Source organism: Solea senegalensis, linkage group LG2 (assembly GCF_019176455.1).
Source record: "Solea senegalensis isolate Sse05_10M linkage group LG2, IFAPA_SoseM_1, whole genome shotgun sequence".
In the NCBI taxonomy this organism is placed as follows: Eukaryota; Metazoa; Chordata; class Actinopteri; order Pleuronectiformes; family Soleidae; genus Solea; species Solea senegalensis.
The window spans coordinates 27,175,633-27,189,695 of record NC_058022.1 but is presented as its reverse complement, the minus strand read 5'-3'; the positions used below and the strand labels follow the sequence as shown (position 1 = coordinate 27,189,695).

The following is a 14,063-nucleotide window of genomic DNA, read 5'->3' as shown; positions in this document are numbered from 1 at the left end:
AAGAAAAACAGTGGATTGGTTGTATATCAAAATTAGGTCATTCAACTAGCTGAACATCATGGATTAGAAATGAATGATAACATTTCCTTATTTGATTTGAATACTGCAGAATGGATGTTGGACTCTTTATTAAATCCCTTAAAAGCTAGCATTAGCAGCTTTTAAGCTTTAAATAAAGTTGTTAATTTATGGCGTGCACAAAGAAATGAACTGATGCGGGGCTTGTTTTTAACCTTTAAGCAATCATACGAAGCAGAATTATTGATGAATATTTCATGAATATTATCTTGCGTCTCTGTAAATTGTACTGTGGCTGCCTGTGAGGCTTCCCCGCTTATATAAAAGTTGTAATGATAATAAAAAACATAATTAGACATTATTTTTGTCATTCATCTTTTGATATTTGAGACAATGTACTTGGAGCTGTTTGATTCCGAACAACAGTTGATGAGTCCATGCACGGCTTCTGTGCAGTGTCTCTGCTGCAGCGAGTTTCCCCAGAAACCATGAGCGAAACAGAAAAATCTGAGTTCATGTGTCGGTTAGTTGATTAATTAGCTTTAGAGATGTTGGCAGACACATCTCTTCACTGTAGCTCTTTGCCCTCGCCTCCTGTTCTTATGCTAACTTTAAGTTAAGCTAATTACCTCTTGATTCCAGCTCCATACTTAATAAGCATATTTCATAAAATGTTGGGCTATTAACATTTGGGCCCCAGCACTGCATCTCTGGATATTTATAAATCACTGTGCACACACAGGTGGTTAAAGACTCACTTTTATGCCACCATATGGCCCATAGCGTTTGCATTTCCTTCCTGTTGCAGTGCCATTACACCAGCAGTATACGCACCTTTATGTCCCTGCTATAATTCTAGAAATAGATGATTTTTTCAAGCACATGATCTGAGTCTTGTTTATCGCATGAGTGAACAAACTGTATTTTGCCTACATGCAGGGGGGCTGCGGCTGATTTTCTTTATCGTCTGATGACTCATTCTGCTTTAGCTTGAGGTACTAAAGTCACGTCTGTAATCTCCCCCTGCTTGCCGGCAGCTGAGAGGTTACCTTTCCTACACATTAGAGCTATTTTCCTCTTAATTGAGACCCACTCTGCTGCAACAGCGTTTTCACAAGGTGGAAAATGGCAGGTCAAGATTTTGAGACATCTTTCTCCCTACCAACCTCCTCCCCTCCCTCCCTCCCTCCCTCACTGCTCTGGCAAAAGAGGCTGTGAAGTTGATAGGTTCCGTTGGGGAAACTGGAGCCATGCAGGGCAGCCAAGACACTACAGTCTTTGAGGGCAAGTAAAGGTTGATATTGTGTCACCTCATAGAGTGTCCTGATGTGTGTACAAATGCTTGTGTTGTTTGTCCAATCCAAGCGTAGGCCCTAATGTATGCACACATTTCTGATTGAATTACACTGGCACTTTTATGGAGAAAAATGGTGGCCAACCATCTCCGTGAGTGCTTATGAGAAAACTGACGCTCTGTGGGAGCGTCCATGGTGACTTGACTCAATCTGCATACGATTACCCCTCAGCAGACCTGTAACCCAGTTTATGAGCCCATCACCTCCTCTGCAGGAAGAGCCAGTGCCTGTTTTTCATGTTCCAGGAGCATAATGACCTAGCATTTGTTAAAGTTTATTGTGCTGCCCTTTAAAACACAAACGCAACCATTGTTGTGTTTTCATGTTTACTAGCATCTTTGTTGTGTCTGTTCAAGCTCAAGCTCCTGCACTAAAACTCACATTTCTATAAACTATGCTCATTTTAATGTGAATTACGTAATAAAGCACAACTTGCAGAGGTGCTGCTATCATGACCCATCTCCAACATAAATCATGGGCAAATTTATGCATACTATAACATTTCTTGATTATGTTTACATCAAATTCTCTACCACCTAATATTCTTTTGAAATGGTAAACCACAGTTTTACAAGAGATATATGTTTGATGAATGAATCACAACTTAATTTTATGCATGTTGATTTAAGCATATACACATAAATCTTTGGCAAAAGGCTGTAAAAAGTCAAATCTCCACTTATTGGCTCGATCCAGGGGTGCTGTTCCATTTTATCTGTTATCTGTTTTGTCAAACTTGTCCATTGCCCTTGCTCTTCTGTGTAAAATATGGTGAAATTAAGTATCACAGTATGTATATATATCGTGATACATATTAAATCATGAGGTTGTAGGGAACACCCAACCTTACAGAAGAAGTTTCCAACCATTTCATAGTCAAACATTCAGCATAAATGAGCCTTTGGTTGATATTTACTGACATATTTTGACATTAAAACAATGAACGTATGCCTCCAATTACATTTGGTATCAGAACTGTTATCTCTTACATGAATCAAGTCCATGGTTTGATTTGGTTCGACACATAAAACCACAGGTAAATGAATTTTTTCTAAATCTCTTTTATGTAGTTGCACAAATGAGACAAACATAACAAACATAAAAACAAGGCAGGCCTGACAAACAGCCCTGTCTTTGTTTAACTGCATGGTGTAAAATTGGGAATTGAAAGGACCCCATTTTGGTGTTGTATCTATTAAATCCTGACTTCCACACACGGTGCTGTTCAAACGTTTGTTCTGCCATCATACGGTAAAACATGCCAGTTGACAGTTAATTTTTACAGTTTTTGCAGCTGAACACGATCGCTGGGGCGCCAGATACACTCGGGGACGGCGACCGAGATATTACCCCCTTTCTATTTATTAGTCATGTACAGCAAAGCTGCCAACACTGCTAACACTTGATAGTCCCTGTGGCTGAAGTGCTTTTGGAGATGTGATTATCACTCAGCGAAATTGCCCAATTCCATCACAAATTGTGATCCAGCAAAAAAAGAAAATCTGGTGAGCAGGGAAATGTTTAATGAGTTCAATTAGGCTTTGTACCATGTTTGTTTCCAGCCAAGAGATTATGTTGAATCCCCACCCTCACTTCATGAAATGAAGGATAACCCTCAGTCAAAAGTCTGAAGACTTGAGGATAGGTTGAAGATAACACATATTGGCGCCGGCATGAGATAAACACAGCAAACCCACAGTTGGGCTGTAGTTCAGCCTTGAAGGGAAATTCATTTCGAATTGTTCTGTTTTTATTTTTCTCAGTTTAACTGTGGATATTTTAATTGTTTGCCTTAGGGTGGTTTCAAAAACGTATTTTATTTCCACTGTCTTATATATTTGAGTTATATATATATATATATATATATATGTTGTGTGTTTCACTTTTTTTGTCTTATTTTTTGTTTTTATCAGAAAAACATCCATTATCTACCGCTTCCATCCATTATCTATAGGAGGGGTACACCCTGGACAGTTCACTTACATATATATGTAATTTAATTATTTAATTCAGAGTTTGTACGGCCAATTTAAGTTTTTGTTATTTTACCTTTTTGCTGAACCAGTTAGTGTAAAAATGATGCGCATCGTAGTGTTGAGGTAAGAAAGTCCTGCTCCTGCGACAACATCAAAATACCTCGTCTGGAGCAGTTTACTCTTTGTTGCCATTCCACGAGACATTCTTCTTCAGCAAAAGGGAAAATGTTGAACTGTAAAAATGACTGGACTGAGTGTTCATTTGTAGCACTGATGGGAAAAGAAAATGACAGAGCCGGGCTGTCTGATGTTTGGCAGTGATGCATTTACTTTGTTTTTCCTGGTACCAAATCCAGTCTGTGCTGACAAACGGAAAGCATGTCTCAGTAAATGTGTCCTTAGCTTTTTTCTGTGTGTGTGCAGAAGATGTTTGGGCAGCAATGACCATTTTAGCGGGGCGTCTCGGGCACTTGGAGAATTCTCTTGCAATACAAAGAATAGACCCACGGGGTCATGTACTATCAGAGGAAAATGGAATTTACCACAAGTAAAGGTGGAATGTGACTGCATGAATTTGTTTGCAGTATTTAAGTGTGACGAGCAATGTCCTTGTTTTGTGGCCACTATAATATTTTGTCACGCAGTATAATTGGTCACCATTACATTTTAATTTTTCCTCCCTGTTGTTCTCATGATTGTTTCAACCTCCACATTGACCATGTCAGTTTCTCAGACTCCAGTTTTTCTCATTTCAAAATATCTTTCCCCACAGTTATGTCAACATCTTCATCAAACTCGTCCATTATCAAAACAAAGAAAAAACAGCAAAGATATGGATACAAACCAGAGAATAGGTTGTAGTGTGTTGCCACAGAGACGACTTAACCCCTCTGCTAGAGCATACATTTAAAGTGTTATGCAACTCTTTAAGCTTTGCCTAGAGACAATTATCCAAAGTGTCAAGCGATGAATTGTGGCCTGCTATGAGGCAGCCACTGGATTGGGACATTAGTCTTGTTAACACACGGCTTTAAATAAAAAATGATGTTGCGCAGCACGAAAGAAGAACATTAAATCTGTGAATCTTCTCACAAATGTAAAGTTTTTTCTTTGTTACACGTGTGCAGTAAAAATCACAGCAGCACCGACTAATTGTGCATGTGTTTTTGTTTCTGGTATGACATGTCAACAAATTGGGCTTCATGTTTTTATTTGCCAAACTAAAGGTATTGTTGTGTTGGTGTGGCTGTCTACTCGCATGGTCTTTTCCTCCCTCCTGCTGTTTTTATTAGTCGTGAGCGTAAAACACTTCAGAGTCTCAATTAGGACACATTATTACAAGATAAAACCATCTCTGCTGTCGTAGTCTTACCTTAAATCGTCAAGTTATTATCGTCCACAAACTAATTAGCTGGTTCTTGATAAGCGAAGGGCTGACCCATTGTTGCCATAGTAACAGTTTGGACTTGATCACAATGAAACGATTGTGCTGTTTGGTAGCTTGCAGAGCTCACGCTGTCTTCAGCATTTTTATTTGCTTAATTTAGTTTCTTGTTATTCACTCTTTGTAGGTTTTTTTATTTTTTTATTTTTTATTGTTCCGCTCCTGGGAAGACCCAAATAATTGCAGAAATAAAACAGGGAGTGCACAGGCTCATGTCAAAGCTTTGCATCAGAACATGCTGTTCTCATGAAATGAAGAAAACGACTTCCTGTTAACTATAGGATGAGCTTGTGAACAGGTCGGACATTGTTATAATATGTGTAGTAAAATGAGCCATCAAACCTGCCTGAGACTGAAATGATAAGACTAATATAAAAAGAAAACCCACAAACCACTCACTCTAAAGTGTATTTTTTTATCACGATCTGTGTTGTGATGGATGAATTGCAGCATTTTGTTTGTAGCTGTGCTCTTTTTTAACCTGCTTAATCTGCTGAACTGTTTTACAACAGGAGACAAATTAGGTGATTTGTGGCTTAACAATTAATATTTTTCATTTGAATCACATTTTGTTCCTTAACCATATATTTATGCTATTTGTTGAAATCCTCTTCTCATCCTGATCGCCATGAAGTCACCTTAAAAAAAAAAGAAGAAAAAGAAAAGGGGTCTTCACAACAAGCCAGAGAGACATTAACCACTGATGCAGAGAGGATAGCCAGATGTTAGTGAGGCTGATACAGAAAGGTGGCAGAAAATGTGCTGCTTAAATTCACAGTTTCGCCACAGACAATGACTTTCAGTGTTTTCAGGATGCAGCTCTGAAAAGAGGACCAACAGAAATGGGTGGGATGTGTTGGTTAGTGTTGGGGCGTCAAAGATCCCATTCACACTTAGTATTAACATCCATCCTGAATGGTCCAGTCATATGCACATCGTGCTAAGTTTAGGTCTGAACGCATCCTATTAATCATGAATCACAAATGTTTAATCTCCTGTCATGTTACAGCAGTTTGAGAACAGCTTTGATTTGTTCAAGATCCCCTCTCTTTTTTCTTTCTCTTGAGTCAGTTTACATAATTTTATTCTTGGAAACAAACATGATGTGAGTGTGCAAGACAGGGAACCCGGGAAGCCAGGTCTGGTGTCATGTGATCAGAGAAAGCATTTAAACAGTCGTGGAATGGAATCACTTAGGGCGGAAGTTAATAGTTGACACCAGGTGTGAACACAGCCAAATTGTCACCTGCTATTGCCAACTTTTCCCTATTGCCACTGATGGACTCACACTTTAATCAATAAAAAAATGATTTAATATTGGTCAAATTCTGTTGATGCTTGCAGTTCAGCTTGGTGTGGCTGCTGAACTGCAAAAACAGCCCAAAAGACCAGTTGTGGTTGTGATAGAAAGTGAAAGAAAGTCTGTGTTTTCCCACTTGGGATAAAAAGGACTGCCTTTATTAAAATCCCCCCCAAAACATTTCTGCAATACACTGTGGTAGATCTCGCTCTCTCTCTCTCTCTCATGCTCCTCAATGATGGATTTCCTCCCTCAACTGGACTTTCCTCTGTTATTCTGATTGAATGGCACCAAAATCTGTTACTGCAAGATTTTGGTAACTGATGGATCTTCGGCTATTAAGCACCACTGTAGCTGCTCTCAATATCTCACTGTAACATTATGGTGTCCCCATTTTTCGCTCTTCAAGTGATTTAGTGTGCCCTTCATATGCATTTTCCCCACCTTTGTTCCTCAAGCATGTAGCATCGCTGCTTCCTCTGTCAGCATGACTTGCACGGTACACCAAAACACAAAGAATTTACATAAATCAGCAGTGTTAAATCCTTCTCTGCCAACACCACTCGCTCCCCCCCCTACAACCGTCACATGCTTTGCATCTCACTGATTGGTGGCCAAGTCACTTCTTTGGTAAATAACACATTTATAGAGGCTCAATTAGTGAAGCCTGTTGAATCTGCAGCAGCTGTGCACGCCAGATGTTTTTTAAAGCAAGAGTGACGCAGGGAGGTGAAGCGAGAGAAAGGAGGATGTCAGACACACAGGGAAAATGGGAAAGGTAAAGGAGATGTCGCACTTGTTTTTAGTTCAACTTGTTTTTCGAGTCTAGGAGAATTGAATAATTGCAAAAATAAAATGCTCCACAAGCTCAGCAGCTTTTATCTAATTTCGTAGACATGCAACGTAGAATTTTCAGTGCTATTTTCCAGAAGATACAAAGTTTTTTAAAATTAAAGCAACATTCTTTATAGTTAGAAAGCTCAACTCAAGTTCAACAAAGCAGATCTCATTTCAAGGTTGATCTAGTATTTGTTTTTTAAATCAAATTACCTTAATTTGTTCCATCCATGGTGTTAGTGAGGTTTGCTCAGTTGTTATTGAAATCTAGATGTTGAATTTCCCATTATTATGAGATTGTCACGCTCATTCTACAACTAATGTTAATCTTATTTTATCCTGAGTCGCAGTGACAGAGACAGGCAATAAAGAAGCGGCAGTATATTTCCTCTGAAGAGTCCCTGTCAAATACTGCAGCTATAATCACTGTTCACTCGGCTATAAAGTGGAGCAAATAACGTTAACTCCCGTGTCATTTTATTGTAAACCTTTGTGCACAGACTTACTGTTCATCCATCTGGTCCCATGCGGCACTCTTTAGCTTTCCTTGGTTATTTACTCCCATTAAATCTGAGTTGTTTTTGTGATACCAGGAAACGATTGAAGCCAACGAGGTTATGTGATGAAACCTTTCTATAAATATATATGCACATAGACTGTATATAGTATTGATTGATACACTAGTCACTGTGTGGAGTTTGCATGTTTTTTTCAATTTATCTGGTCATAGGGAGTGAGTGGTTTGATCAGAAAGTGAAATGATTCCCGCTTTAATGTTTGGTGTTTCACATGAATGTAATAGTGCCTTTGTTCTCAAACTGTGGTAAGTGTGCCACCAGTAATGCGCAAGCGTCCTCTGGTGATACACTGGTGGAAAATTAGAAATATTGACTGGAGTGCATTGACAATTAAACAATAATAATAAATTATTATTATTAGTCACCATATCTCTCGCTCGAGCTTCATCTAATTTTTCTATACCAGTGTCTGAAGTATATGTGAGGAAGAGAAGGATGATGAGAGAGCAAATTAGTAAATCTGCCTCCTGTGAAACGTCTGAAGCTGACTTTTAACGTTGGCGATAATGGTGTTACTTGGAGACCTCCATATTTTCTCTGGTGTTACTCTGTATGAAAAGTTTGAGAACCACTGTAATAGTGCTCACTTCAGCGGGCACGGTATTACACAAGCCTCTTTATCGTTTATTTATCTTTATATGACTGGAAAGAACATATTACAACGACGCCTGCTTGTTCTCTTGCCTCGTATATAACCAGCTCTTATACAGACTGTCTATGTGCTAATACTCACATTGTCATGTGTGCCTTATTGTGAAACACAAAAGCGATTCACTGTACGGATCAGTGCAGTGTGAAGGAAAAGGTTGATTGATTATCATACAAGAGCTCTTAGTGCATGAACAGTCGAGCCGATGACAGCATTGAAAGTGGTCTTATCCTGGTTGCCATTTACAATTTTCGCTGCATGATTTCTCTGCTTATTTCTCCTTCTCTTTGTCCATTTCTTTCAGTTGAAGGCTGCACCGATTGGTCGGTGGACTACTTGAAATACAAGGCACTTCTGGGGGAACCGGTACGGATTAAGTGTGCTTTGTTCTATGGATATATCCGGGCTAACTACACCCATGCGCAGAGCGCAGGACTCAGCCTCATGTGGTACAAAAGTGTGGGACACGGGGACTTTGAAGAACCCATCAGTTTTGATGGCACAAGGATGAGCAAGGAGGAGGACGCCATATGGTTTCGACCAGCGGAGCTGGAGGATGTAGGCTACTATTCCTGTGTATTAAGGTAAGCTCCTCTCAGCCACGGTTACCTGGGCACATAATGTATTTCTTGCTTTTGAGTATACATAATTATTTTTTTTAACTTCTTTCCGCCCTAATTCTCATTTCACTCATCTCTGACAAAGCACTGCTCGGTAATTTTCTGAGCATCATTCAACCGAATGGGGTTCCTCTGCGTGCCTTTAACTGCTAAATTATTTCTTTATTTTCCTCTGGTGGATTGTGAGCCATTTGGTGCAATTGGTCAATCCATTTCTCTCTGGCCTTTGCAAGTACTTTTCTCTAAAAGTGTGCAAGAGTGATATGAAAAAGAACGGACAGCAATTCATTACAGCAAGACAGAGGAAAGGTAAAAAAAGAAAGCCAGGGACTCTGTTCCTTTTCCACTTGCCGGATGGTGGATAGGGGAGACAATTGTTTGATTTATGACTTCAATAATGTGGGCAAAATTTCTGGCTTTGAAACTCATAATGGCAGAAGTTTTCATTATAACATGTAGGTTAGGCTGTGGCCAGCCAGATAGAAAGGCAAAGCTCCTGTTACTGTAATCTTGTGAGAATTACAAACTAAATTCATGGAATCATTCATCTTTCGGCGATAACGCAATTCATTTGGGACAGGTAAATTATATGCTTTTTAGCGGTCACATTCAACACAGGTTCCCCTGTTTTTCAATAAGCTCAGTTCTAAGAGGTTTTAGTGAACCGGCAGCAGTCCTCTATTCACCAGCGATGGCATCGTTTTCTGGAGGTAGACAATCACTTAGCTCAGAGTTATTGTGTAATCACACAGAAAGTAGGACCATGAGGTTTGATTTGGACACGCGGAGTTGCTCGGTCGCCAGTCTCTTATCATTCACAAACAAATTTAGGAGCAACACTTGTTTTTGCCATCGTGGTGATAAATAACACGAGTTGTGATTACAAAGTACTTTTCATTTGCACAGGATCTCTCTCTGTTACCTGTGTCTGCTTTCTGCAGGCTGGGACCATGTTTTTGCACGCCAAGTGTGTTCCACTCACTCACTGTTCAATTCCGACATGGATTTACAACGCTGACCTTTATTCTCAAACTGCCAGCATTGATGCTACAATCAGCTCTGCTGATTTCTCTTGTTAATCAAAGCTTCCATTGCAGCTGGGTGTGTTCACTTCTAATCTTCACTATCTTGCTCTTTAGATTAATACAGCGAGACCCCGTTATGTAGACGCATGTTATTTGTAGAGAAAACATTTACTAATTGTAATTTAAGGAATAAAGGAAACCATCATTTTTATGAATTAAAGGGAGTGTTGGTTGCCACAGGAAGTTCTTGAAATGCTATACACCTGGTGTTCATCCACGTACCCATACACAAGCCAGAATCTGTTTCCTTAATCTCAAGTAATAAAAAAAATCCTTCTTTCCAATGAAAATTTAACACAAAACTCATATTGTGGTCCAGATTCCAGGAACCGCTCTGGTGTCTTATAAAGGCCTTTTTCTTAAATAACAAGACATATATATTCTATTATCCTTTTCTGTTGATAGATGAGCCCACTAAATTATATTCACTGAACTAAAAAAAAAAAAATATATAAGAATAATTTGTCACAAGGTGTTTACTGTCAACTTTGTAACACTTGAGCTGAGAGGGGCAAAAAAAAGCTGAGTCATGCGCAAAACCTGCACATGCTTCATTATTTAGTCATAACTTATTAACCTTGTAGGTAAAGGTTGCTTTCCCTTCACTGGCTCATTAGTTGACTCTGTACAGCGACATACTCTAATGTGGCATTTAATGGGGGCGGAGCCTGTTGCGTAAAGATAGGACAGCGCAAACGTACTGTACCTGTGTGTGTCATGTTAAGTTTGACTTGGTGCATAGCAATAAATCATCGAAATGTCAAATGAGAATGATTTAGAGTCATATACTGTGAGTTCTGTTGAGTTTGGTTATTATAATGAGTGCCTGTGACTGACAGGACAATGGTGTCTGGGGAACAAACTTTATATTGCTTCCATATTTCAGGTAAAACTGAATTTATATTTGGTGTAGAATGAAAAATGCTGAATTATATTTTTCACGTGATGTGCTGCCTTTGTGTGAGTCAGTGTCAGAGATTAAACGGAGCCACTCCAAAGTACTTTAGCAGTAATAGCGCCTGAAATGCTGCTTTTAAAGACAAAGCATTTGATCTTAAATGGCTACAGTATGACATTTGCTTTGCATGCACAACCAACAATTTGTCCTGCAATTTAGATACTTTTCCTTCTAATTAACATATTTATTTGCTTTGTCACTTTCTTCTATTTTTTTTTTCCTTTACATGCACAACCAACAATTTGTCAATACAAACCTTGATTATAGTCTCAGTGAAATATAAATAAACAGACCAGTACTTTTGGTTTGTCGTGTACTTTTCCTTCTAATTAACATATTTACTCTTTTCTCTTGTCTCAGCAGCATGCATCCTATAGATGATCAGCACTCACATGTGTTAACATATCACCCTAGGATGAACTAAAAAACTTGCTTCTCACATTATAACAGTTCTATCCCAGTCGTCATGGGCCCCCGCACTGTTACTGTCAACAAACATATGTTACTCTGCATCATTTCTGGAGAAGGTCTTGTAATTAAACCACATCAAGACTAAATCTATGCAGTATACTATAGTGAGTACTGAAGAAAGGCAATGGCTATCATTAAGCGGCCTTTCATTAAAATTATCTATTTATTGGATGAATTGAAAGGCTTTTTACACAGCTCAAATAAAGTTATCCAAGTCTCAGTTTATTTGAATAATTTTGCTATCTTTTGCTTTTATATGTATAGCTTTGGCCTTCTTCCACATGAATCTTTAATTGTGTAATATACATTATAATAATAATCATTTTTATTTACACAGCACCTTTAAAAACACATTTTCAAAGTCTTTCGAGAAAGTTTTCTTTCTACCTTTTTCACAAGCATATTATATGCATCGTAGAGGAGAAGAAGCGCGTGTTAAGTGATGCCATAGTTCAATAAAAAACGGTTGCTATGGTGACCCGACACCAAACATCACATTATTGGGCAATCAAGTTCTGTCAGATTGATTGTGTGGATTTCCATTGCCATGCATTTTTACGATTGTTAATGTGAAGACACCACTGCCACCAGTTCATCACATTCTATTTAGTGTTAATCCACTCCTGAAAAGCACATACAGTATTTTTAATAGAAAATTCTGGTTTAATTATTATTATTAAGTGTTCCCGTTCCATTCAAATTCCACGTAAATATAGTTGAATGGAAACATGGTTAGAGTCATATAGAAACAGACGCTCCTCTGTGTTCAATATATGAGCCCATGTGTTCACATAAAGAGAGGAGATTTCTGCCACTTGTGTGTAACAGGTGTGCTTGCATTAGGCGAAAATGAAGAGTGTGGGCAGAATATTCACGAGGCACCTTTACAATAGCTTCACCTCAGCCAGTGATCACACACACACTGCTGCAGCATTACTGGCAACTTCTCCTACTTTGCTTCCTTAAAAATTGAGGTCAGTGTCTTATTGCAATGCAGAACTGTCATGTCAAAGCAATTGTAGAACCTTGCAATACAAAATGATAGGATTACTGATATACTGGCAACAAATATTGACGTTTTAATACCAAAATACCAAAAAATGTGTTGCTTGCCTCACCAGCATTACTATCTCCTGACTCTTATTTTGAATTATTCAATTAGACATAATTATTTCTTGTAATATTGATTATTGCAAAATAATTGTTTTGTTGTATTGTTGTAGTCTTGGGCCATGCATCAAATTCACACCCATAGTTGTACAAAGTGGTTTGAACAATTCCAAGGTCTCATAGAAGAATCAAGGCTTTTTGAGAGCAAATAAAACAACTCTAGTGTCTTCAAACCAAACTATCATCATTGGCAGGGTTACAAGTAAACAAAACAAGACCAATGTCACAGACACGGGACATTTATCAATGTGCATTGTCTCTGTGAAAGAAAGCACAGTAAAGAATAATAGAAATATGCTCCTTGAGCAGCTTGGTCACCATGTGGCGTCATGCAAATGATGACAGAGACCCATCTGCACTGCGGAAAAAACACAAATGTCTTAATGAGGTTTGCAGTTTGCAAAGTTTCAAGTCTAGATACACAGCTGGGAGGAAGAAAATTGGGCAACGGCACATTAAAAACAATTATTACCAGTAAATGCAAAGCTGTACTTCATGACTTTCAATATAAACAAATGTTACATTTAAACCGCAGTCAAATTAATCCACAAAATGCTGATTAAACCCATCAGCTCCACATAACTCTTTCTCTGTATAAAGGTGTTCAGATCTTGTGTCAACATTTCCCCACTCCACACAGGAAGTGATTTGTTTTATGTCTAGACAGACAAAGGCTACAGCAACATTGAGCCGAGTTAAAACCAGTCAGATCTGATAGTACTGCTTGACAGAGCTTGTTTTTTTACAAATAATGTTACATCAACTCTGATTATTGAGACCAAACAACAACAACAAAATCACCAAATGTTACACACTGTCGCTTCAAAGTTATTCGGTAATCAATAGCAGTGTCCTTAAAACTGCTGGACTTGTCTTTTTTGTGACACACACACACACACACACACACACACACACACTGTTGCAGCATTACTGGCAACTTTTCCCTTACAAATTCAGCACAGTCACACACATCTAAACACATTACGGACATATGACGAGAGAGTGCCCACGCCACATACGTCACAGGGTTGAAGGGGAGGAGGTGATCACTGCCAACTGTGTCAAATCCAGGTCAGCACTCAGCTGTTTCAGATGTTTTACCCCCAGGAGCTCTGTCGTACGCAGAGCAAAAACATCTGCGGCTGTGGAGTGGGCCGCTTACTGTAGAGTGACAGAAAACAAACACAGAACACAAATGGGCCACCCTGGTACTTGGAGGATACCGCTAACTCCCCAGCACTGCTGCCAGTGTGTCTCTAAGCCAATTAGCATGACAGAGTTGCTAATTCACTCACAGCAGACACAATAGAGGAAAAGCTGCCACGGTGAAGAACATGGAAAAAAGGGGGAGATTCGCTGGTGGTGGGTTTGCATCTATAGCCTCCTTCACAATCAAATTTGCTGGATTTTCACCTGTGATTGTTTGTTTGTTTTTTACCCTAGCGATCCCACTAAAACAAAGGCGATTAACACTATTCCCTTTGCCAATGGTTGTAATGTCCTCCCTAAAGTCACAGACCTGCTGGAAACCAAACAATTCATAGGAAGAAGAAAACAACAACAACACTATTCAAACCCAATGACGAGTGAATGATTATAAAT

General features: G+C 38.9%; 1 protein-coding gene across 3 annotated transcripts in view; it reads left to right on the top strand.

The window, feature by feature from the left end:
• Positions 1 to 14,063, top strand: part of LOC122765048 (interleukin-1 receptor accessory protein-like 1) — a 238,644-nt gene that overhangs the window by 107,187 nt on the left and 117,394 nt on the right. For all 3 annotated transcript variants that reach the window (XM_044019106.1, XM_044019107.1, XM_044019105.1), the window contains one exon: positions 8,462 to 8,741. In XM_044019106.1, the coding sequence (XP_043875041.1) occupies positions 8,462 to 8,741 (280 nt within the window). The remainder of the gene's footprint in view (positions 1 to 8,461; positions 8,742 to 14,063) is intronic.